The 10395-nt window shown below is 33.9% G+C and overlaps 1 protein-coding gene across 1 annotated transcript in view; it reads right to left on the bottom strand.

The window, feature by feature from the left end:
- LOC106467334 (glutamate-gated chloride channel-like) overlaps positions 1–10395 on the bottom strand; it is a 24528-nt gene that overhangs the window by 12490 nt on the left and 1643 nt on the right. The window contains exons 2-4 of the mRNA XM_022395492.1: positions 7718–7941; positions 6625–6707; positions 2102–2236 (exon numbers count right to left, since the gene is read on the bottom strand). Coding sequence (XP_022251200.1) covers positions 2102–2236; positions 6625–6707; positions 7718–7941 — 442 coding nt within the window. The remainder of the gene's footprint in view (positions 1–2101; positions 2237–6624; positions 6708–7717; positions 7942–10395) is intronic.

Here is a 10395-nt window from a genome sequence, read left to right on the forward strand (position 1 = left end):
TTCGAAGGAGTTTCCTGTGCAACGTATAGGTGAGGTGCAATCTTTTCTAGTTAAATTTGAAAGAAAGGTGTCAACCATGAAGCGCCAAGGAGTTTCTATAAAACCTTTTAAAAAAAGTGTTTAAAATCAGGTGCGAAGGAGTTTCCTGTGTAACGTATAGGTGAGGTGCAAACAGCGAGGTTACAAAGCATTTCCAGTACGATTTGGAATTAATCTGCTGACAACAAATATTCGAGGAATCTCCCGTGAAGGTCAAAAATAGGTACGACTAGGTTATGATATACATACACCTTACCTTGAAACGTTGGGTGCCTCAAGAAAAGCATGACGCAAATAATTCCTAACATCTCACGTGAAAGTAGTTCTTGTTGTTCTGAAGGGGTTTTCTAAAAAAGTCTGAAACTTGTCAGTTCAGTTCACTATTTGAACATCTAAAACAATCTGAAGCTTGCCACTTCAGTGTACAATCTAAACAGCTGAAATAATCTGAAACTTGTCAGTTTAGTGTACAATCTAAACATCTAAAACAATCTGAAGTTTGCCACTTCAGTGTACAATCTAAACATCTAAAAAATCTGAAGTTTGCCACTTCAGTGTACAATCTAAACATCTAAAACAATCTGAAGTTTGCCACTTCAATGTACAATCTAAACATCTAAAACAATCTGAAGTTTGCCACTTCAGTGTGCAATCTAAACATCTAAAATAATCTGAAACTTGCCACTTCAGTGTACAATCTAAACATCTAAAATAATCTGAAGTTTGCCAGTTCAGTGCACAATCTAAACATCTAAAACAATCTGAAGTTTGCCACTTCAGTGTACAATCTAAACATCTAAAACAATCTGAAACTTGCCACTTCAGTGTACAGTCTAAACATCTAAAATAATCTGAAACTTGCCAGTTCAGTGTACAATCTAAACATCTAAAACAATCTGAAGTTTGCCACTTCAGTGTACAATCTAAACATCTAAAACAATCTGAAGTTTGCCACTTCAGTGTACAATCTAAATATCTAAAACAATCTGAAGTTTGTCACTTCAGTGTACAATCTAAACATCTAAAACAATATGAAGTTTGCCACTTCAGTGTACAAACTAAACATCTAAAACAATCTGAAACTTGTTAGTTCAGTGCACAATCTAAACATCTAAAACAATATGAAGTTTGCCACTTCAGTGTACAATCTAAACATCTAAAATAATCTGAAACTTGCCACTTTAGTGTACAATCTAAACATCTAAAATAATCTGAACTTGCAGTTCAGTGCACAATCTAAACATCTAAAACAATCTGAAGTTTGCCACTTCAGTGTACAATCTAAACATCTAAAACAATCTGAAACTTGTTAGTTCAGTGCACAATCTGAACATCTTTGACAATGCGTTGCAACCAGTGTTTCTTCCACCATGTTGAAAACTTCAGTGGAATAACTCATTCGGTCGTCTACATACCGAATTCTAATTACCTCCTAACACTTCTAGAGACATAGTGAAGCTCAAGACTTTAAATAAATTAACTTTGTCACGTTTCAGTTCCACGTGTAACATATCCGCACAACAAGAGTATCTTATTATCAACATATTTGGATTATTCGCTACGATCTCCGACATATAGAGAAGGTCGATATAGCTGTTTCAAAGTTCTCTTTTCAACACAAAATATAGAGTCAACTCAAATCTTCACACAGCTAATGACGTAAACCTAATTCATCATTCTTATATCATATAGTGAGACTAATAAAACAAACATTTGAAAACGCGTTTTTTATCATAGCATGCGAAAACGAAGAACACTCGCATCAAAGTCTGCTTTTAAGAGTTATTTAAAACAAACAGATTACTTAAATCCAATTTCCTGTTTTGATATTTCATTCACCGTGAAACGTTTCGTAGTGGTTACGCGATTTTTGTCAACCATTTGGCTTTAGAGTATATTATAACCTAGCAACCAGTTTGAAATTGATGAGCTTTATTGCGTTGGTATCTAGTAATAAGACGTTGATTTTATCAAGCAAACCTACACCGCATCTTATGGAAATCTGGAGGAACAAACTCTTACTATTCGTCTGTTCATCCTTTGTAGATACGTTTGTACCTACCTGTGTTTGTTTTGCTGGTACAATATTCTGTATTAAACTTCTCCAAAGTGAAACGAGGCAGATGAAGGTTTTTTGTAACCTGTACTGGATCTCCAACTTTCCACAGAAATACAAGATCGTCCGTTGTGTAACCGTCTGTGTTAGAAACAAATATATATATATATGTATAAGAATACAAACTACCCAGTAGATGCGCGTGTACGAATATGTAATTGTATTATTATACGATGGTGGATTATAAAAGGCTAAACTAATTTTGGAAATAAATTACTGTTCCAAGTTACACCTTCTACTGCTCACGCAACTCGTTTGTTTGTATATTCTGTTAAAAAAAAATGATATATCGAATCTGAGGATTATATGTCACAGTAGACATATGTTTTTAATGTTGATGCTCTTTGTACTACATCGATTCAAACGTACTGATGAGCTTTAGGTTTGATGGAGAAGATTCCCACTGAAGGAAGTACACCGTGAGGAAAGGGTGACAGGAACCTTTATATGAAACATAAACGGTCGTGTACTTAGAAACCTGCATAGTACTAATAAAAAATCATGCTTAGTAACCTTCATAGGTCTAATGAACAATCATGCTTAATAACCTTCATATGACTAATAAACAATCATGCTTAGTAACCTTCATAGGACTAATAAACAATCATGCTTAGTAACCTTCATAGTACTAATAAAAAATCATGCTTAGTAACCTTCATAGGTCTAATGAACAATCATGCTTAATAACCTTCATATGACTAATAAACAATCATGCTTAGTAACCTTCATAGGACTAATAAACGATCATGCTTAGTAACCTACATAGGTCTAATGAACAATCATGCTTAGTAACCTTCATAGGACTAATAAACAATCATGCTTAGTAACCTTCATAGGTCTAATGAACAATCATGTTTAATAACCTTCATATGACTAATAAACAATCATGCTTAGTAACATTCATAAGACTAAAAACAATCATGCTTAGTAACCTTCATAGGACTAAAAACAATCATGCTTAGTAGCTTTCATAGGACTAATAAACAATCATGCTTAGTAACCTTCATAGTACTAATAAACAATCATGCTTAGTAACCTTCATAGTACTAATAAACAATCATGCTTAGTAACCTTCATAGTACTAATAAACAATCATGCTTAGTAACCTTCATAGTAGTAATAAACAATCATGCTTAGTAACCTTCATAGGGCTAAAAACAATCATGTTTAGTAACCTTCATAGGAGTAAAAACAGTCATGCTTACTAAGCTTCATAGTACTAATAAACGATCATGCTTAGTAACCTTCATAATAATTATAAACGGTCGTGTCATTACTAACCTTCATAGGACTAATAAACAATAATGCTTAGTAACTTTCATAGGACTAAAAACAATCATGCTTAGTAACCTTCATAGGACTAATAAACAATCATGCTTGGTAACCTTCATAGGACTAATAAACAATCATGCTTAGTAACCTTCATAGGACTAATAAACAATCATGCTTAGTAACCTTCATAGGACTAATAAACAATCATGCTTAGTAACCTTTATAGGACTAATAAACAATCATGCTTAGTAACCTTCATAACATAAGTATACAATAATTATCAGTCGTGTACAGTTTCTGATGTTTGCCTCATACTTGTTTGGATTCATCAACATTTTTCTTAATTGGTACATAGCTCTCGAAACTACATTCAGTCACATCTGATTCATCTTAACTGATACGTAACAACCACGGTAGTGTAACAGTTGGTGGGGAGAGTAACGAGTGTTGCCTTTATTCTGCCGATAGCAAGAATCCAGCCGGTGTACTCTGAATGTAGTCAGAGAGCAGCAGAACTAGAGAAACTAGTTAGATGGTTTTCTTTGTTAGATTGGGTTCACTTTACACTGGGTTAAAAGTATGGGTCAAATTTTGAGTCCGGGCATTCACAGTTCACGACCCGTTGCGACAAAAACTAATTTCGCACTTTATAGCCGTCGGTGGGTGCGTTATAAGAGTGACGGTCAAATCCCATTTTTCGATCCCACACTACTAACCCAGTAGTTGGCGGCTGGTGTTGTTTCACTAGCTGCTTTATCTCCAGTCTATCAGCTCATAATTGGGGTGGACTATGCGAATATATCCATTTTGTAGCCTTATCAACAACTCCGAAAAATAAAATATAAACCCTAAAAACATTTGTCCAGTAACTACTTCACATAATTTCAGACATTTCGACTGATATATAATTTCATAATTTACTTAGAAGATTTGGCGGTCTGATATATGAAAGCACGTTTTTGTTACGTCTCCATAGTTATAAATCATACTGGCATACTTTAATTTAAAACAACAACATTAAAATAGCTGAATGATCATTTATGATCCTAGAGACGTACAAAAACTTGCATCAGAAAGAAAGCGTTAATAAATCCCATTTAACAAAGTTGCAAGGTGTTTTATAAATCCTTTTATGTCTGCTTTAGATATAACAGTATATCATAAATTTAATTTCAATGATACGGCTGTAATTATTGTCAACTCATATACTATTTATTCCTTTACCAATATATTTGAGCTTGGCATGATCTGATGGTTAGGGCAGTCGACTCGAAATCTGTGGATCGCAAGTTCGAATCCATTCATCGAACATGCTAGACCTTTCAGCCATGGGAGCGTTATAAAGTTACGGTCAATCCCACTGATAGTTGGTAAGAAAAATAGCCTAAGAGTCAGCGGTGGGTGGTATTGACTAACTGCCCTCCCTCTAGCGAGTCTAGTCTATCATTTCAGGCAGCTCTCGAATAGCTTCGTGCTGAATTCAACAAAAAAACAAACAATGCATATGATACCAGACAATGTCTCTTTAACTGAGAACTGCTTGCTCGAGAGAGGACAGTCAGTCAGAAGCACCACCCGTCTGCAAAATGCAATTATATTCTTACCTTTAAATGTCAAAGTGAAAATGGTGATATATATATACACATGTCTTCAATTCCACGCCTTTAGAGGTGAGACGCTCTTTGACATAGAGTATTATAATTATTCAGCCATTGTCTTTGAATACCGTGAAGCAAAACTGCAAGACCAAGGTCGTGCCTATACATTTAGTGGGAAAACAATGTTACGTTTCAGAAATACACTCTCTTCTTCTCAGTCCTAATCTCTTTCCTATTTTACTTCTGAAATGACACTGTTCTTTTAGCTGAGATTTGCAAAATATAGTTTGGATGTTTTTTGTTTAATTTCTTTTAACCTTTAGTTCTATGTCATTTTTCTTTATTTTTTCCCCTTCTTCTGAAGAGCGTTTGAGAACCCTGTCATTAAGCTCCGTGAAGATGGAAGCAGCTTAATGTGCAGGTTTCGTGCCTTTCAGAAGATTCGGAAAGGAGGTTTATTTGCTTCGAGGCTCAATTTGAAAGCTCAACACGCTCTTTAGAACAGGATAAAAAAAAGAAAGAAAGAAAGCTCGATCATTAAGAAGCAAACGTCTCGTCACTACCATGAAACACTTTCCGTCTGAAAGCCAAATTATTCGGAGAACTTGGAAAACATAGAGAAAAACTTCCCCGTGTATGGTCACCCTAGCAACCGGTATTTCCAAAATAAAGACAATCTCATCTATTCAGAGGAACATCCATTATCAAAGAGTTTGCAAACGCTCAATTCAAATCACACTGATTTTGTGTTTGACTAGTCCGTGTTTGATTTTGGACTCAGGGTCGTAAATTTGTAGGTAGTTTTATAGAAGTAAAGAGCTCTCTCTTTTTTTTATAGGTGAGGATGTTTCATGGATAATATTTTAGAACTTCCATCAAACTGGTGAAACACATTCACCCCAATCAATGAATTTGTTGTTTTGTTTCAAAGCTACAAAAGGGGTTATCTGCACTAGTCGTCCCTGATTTACAGCTAATAAACTAGAGGGAAGGCAACTGGTCAAATGATGTCAATTCTAGCTCTTTGGCTACTTTTATACGATCGAATAGTGGAATTTGACGATATCTTTTATTGCATACCCATGGATTCAAAACGAAAGACGCTCTTTTGCAGCAACAGACCGTGAACAGCAAACCTTTGGATTCACATTCTGGACAAACCACAGGGTCACGCCTGACCCCCGTAATCAATTAAACTGGAAGTAGTATTATTTAATCATAAAAACTGTAAAGTCGTTTCAGATAATTTTGTAGAATTCGCCTAAAGTCTAGAAAGATACTGTGTAAGTTGAACGTAAAAAATTTATCTTAACCAGTGCATTATTAAAGCATTGAGGTATACGAGTTAATGAAATATAGGCCTAGCCATAATGATGGCACAAGTCTGTTAGATTTTATTATACTTACAGCTAGCCATGATGATGGAACAAGTCTGTTAGATTTTATTATACTTACAGCTAGCCATGATGATGGAACAAGTCTGTTAGATTTTATTATACTTACAGCTAGCCATGATAATGGAACAAGACTGTTAGTATTTATTATTATTACATCTAGCCATGAGGATGGGACAAGTCTGTTAGATTTTATTATACTTACAGCTAGCCATGATGATGGAACAAGTCTGTTTGTCTAAAGGATAGTACTTCAGGTCCATTGGACAGGCTAGCACCAAGGAAATTCTACAGAAAGGAAAGTATTTGTGTCATAATTAACAAAAAACAGCTTAAAAATGGAGTAAATCCATCTAATTTGTGGAGAAACCGGTTGACAAGTAATAATTGGTTTATCATTTAGGTAACAATAATTGAACCAGAATTCCGTACTTGAAATACCAATATTAAGAAGCTCTGAGTTTATGTTTAAACTAAGTGTTGTGCGATTGTTTAAAAAAAAAAGAATAAAATCGAATGCACGAAACATTCTAAGGTATTTTTTAGATATTCCTCCGTATAAAACAAATGTTTGTTATTAATTTGAAAACTGCTCTAATTTTAACTCTCCTCCAAAAACACCACCCCTCCAAAAACAAACGTGGTTGACCTATTGCTAGAGTTTTTACTCATTCAATGTAAACCTTACTAAAGAAAAGAATTAAGATCCTTAATATCTGTTTACCTTTAAATGTTTTCAGGTAACAAGATACTTTACTGGACATCATGATATAATGAGTAAATCAAAGTTCAGATAATTAAAAAAGTATACATGTACATTGTACATAACTGTTCAATTGAACACTACTATATATATATATATATATGTTCTGAGTGTAGTATGTGAACAATAGCTTCAATTACGTAAAAAAACCAATGTCCCAAAATAGAAAACAAACTATACAAACAAGGGGAAGTCGTTCTGTTTTATCAACTCAACGTTTTTCCTGTAGTTTAAGAGTTATAATGTTAAATTACCTTTAATATTTTTCATACACGATGCAAGTATTTATAAGATAAGCCTAAAATCCAGCACCACTGGAAAAATAAAATTGGTCAAAGCCTACTACAATAAGGAGTTTTGAAACATTTAAAATTTTCCACTAAATGACAGTCTTATGGATAGTTTACTCTAAAAAAAAACACAATTTCTGAAAAACACTTAGAGCTATTTTTCTCTTCGTTTACTGCCACGATTACTCGGGTAACAATACTGATAGAGATGATTTTATATAATTTTAAACTGAACAGTAAGCTACCTTATACTGTAGAGTACTTCTCCATTTGGATAAATTCGAAGTAAAACATTCGGCATGATGATGTCATGGAAATGTCCTTCTTTCTCATTGGAAAAGAAAAGATCGGGTTTCCAGATTTTATTCGGATCGGTCAGTGTTAAATATGCCATGCGGCCATCCATGTCGTCGAACTGTAGCCTCTCGTCTCGCCACTGTTCTCTAAACGTTAACTGCACACTATACTCCTGGTAACAAAAAAAAAGGAAAACAAAACCTTGTGGTATAGGGAATAAAATCTTGTGGTACACGGCTTCCCTGAATCAAATTAGCCTTAGATAAAAAAAACACTGCACTGTAAAGAGTTAGTTTATATATTTTCTTTGATCAACCTGAGTAACTTGGCAAGTTAAAGTTAACATCAACCTGAGTAACTGGACAAGTTAAAGTTAACATCAACCTGAGTACCTGAACAAGTTAAAGTTAACATCAACCTGAGTGACTTAACAAGTTAAAGTTAATATCAACCTGAGTAACTGGGCAAGTTAAAGTTAACATCAACCTGAGTAAATTGACAAATTAAAGTTAACAACGAAGAAAGTGGTTGTATTTTTAATTAGAATCTGACCTTATCAGCTCTCAGAAGTTATTTACTGAGTAATTGTTGGAACAAAAATAACTTGTCTTTGCTATGTTTAGGTTATAGTATTAGGAGATTATTTAAGGAGTTTAATTGAACTTTCTTGTTGTTCTTCTATTTCTTTTTACTGAGATTTATAATATTTGAGTCCTATTGAATAATATTTCAGAACGTTATCTAATGATTTAAAAGTGGCGTCGTTTCCAGAATGTAGGTTGCTTTAGTATAACGCTTGGTTACAAAAAATAACCAATAATAAGAAATGTCAGGCTTAATGATTCAACTAGGCTAATTTTGTAAAGCAAGCTTACGCGACCAAACACGTAACTGCTGGACTATTATAGGGGAGAATCAAAGATAAGAAAAGTATTAAAGAAATGGAAATACTTAAAGAAACAGGCGGAATATTCAAGCCATTACGTTTGTTCTTTTAGGTTTAATATGGTTCTGAGAGACCACATCAACATCTTATATTTTAAAATTACGATCATTACACAACACGGTGACGCACTGGTAGTAAATGACCACTGCAACAACAAGTATTTGACCACAACCATATTTCTTAAAACATAACTGGTTTCCACGAAATTTGACGAAATAATAACTTTACGTCCAACGTTATAAGATATAACCACCAGGTGGAAATAAAATGAATCGGGCAATAGTGGGGTATTACTAAGTTATAGCTAGATTCTTAAAGTAGGCTTAGGTACCACAATTATTACCTTTGATACTGAATTCTATCAAAATCAAATATCTAGTATCACGTCTTCAAAATTGGCCCATCATTTTGAGTTAAAAAAAGAAGTCAGTCTACCCTCCAGATCAAAGTATAGCCTCCTCGCCTAATCTTATTGAAAAAAATTAACCAAAACTGTAGTCCACGAGTTATAATTTTAAAACGTAACTAATTTTCCTGTGTATTATATTTAGAAATGTAACCTTATAACCTAATAGTCATTTATTGTAGATTATCCCGCTAACAAACTCTTCTTCTTGAAAAAAATAATGAAATTGTGAAAATTGCCTGGCACACAAAACTCACTGATCAATAAAGTATTTTTCTTCAAGTTAGCTGAGGAAAGAGATTATAGTTATCGATCTTTTATTGTAAATAAGACAATGCCATTCATAGTCACCAACTAGACTTCACTTTTAAACGACTTTTGGTGCTTCTAAACGTCCATAAGTTAGACATGTTCATAAAATATTATTACTTACAGATTGGAAAGTTAGCTACTTTAACATTTTATTTTATAGATATTTATCCTTAAAAGATACATCTTTAAATAAGTTCTACTATTTCAAACTTATGTTTATTTGTGTGTATAAATCGTTGGTTGATGTGCTAAGTCTTTGATAACTTCTTCTACCAAGCTCATGTAAAAAAACAGGATATTTCTTTCCTGCTACTGAAATGAACTGTTAGTTTTGAAGCCCTTTTTCATGGTGATGATTGCCAGATATGAACGTGCTGCTGCAGCCAATAGCAAACGAAGAACACAAATTGGGTTACGTTAACAAAGATGAGGTTCTAACTGAAGAACACAAATTGGGTTACGTTAACAAAGATTAGGTTCTAACTGAAGAACACAAACTGGGTTATGTTATCAAAAATAAAGTTTTAACTGAAGAACACAAATTTGGTCATGTTATCAAAGATGAGGTTCTAACTGAAGAAAACAAACTGGGTCATGTTATCAAAGATGGGGTTCTAACTGAAGAACACATACTGGGTCATGTTATCAAATATGAGGTTCTAACTGAAGTACACAAATTGGGTCATGTTATCAAAGATGAGGTTCTAACTGAAGAAAACAAACTGGGTCATGTTATCAAAGATGGGGTTCTAATTGAAGAATGCAAACTGGGTTATGTTATCAAAGATGAGATTGTAACTGAAGTACACAAATTGGGTCATATTATCAAAGATGAGGTTCTAACTGAAGAAAACAAACTGGGTCATGTTATCAAAGATGGGGTTCTAATTGAAGAATGCAAACTGGGTTATGTTATCAAAGATGAGATTGTAACTGAAGAACACAAACTGGGTTATGTTATC

This window comes from Limulus polyphemus, unplaced genomic scaffold (assembly GCF_000517525.1).
Source record: "Limulus polyphemus unplaced genomic scaffold, Limulus_polyphemus-2.1.2 Scaffold2571, whole genome shotgun sequence".
Taxonomy (NCBI): domain Eukaryota; kingdom Metazoa; phylum Arthropoda; class Merostomata; order Xiphosura; family Limulidae; genus Limulus; species Limulus polyphemus.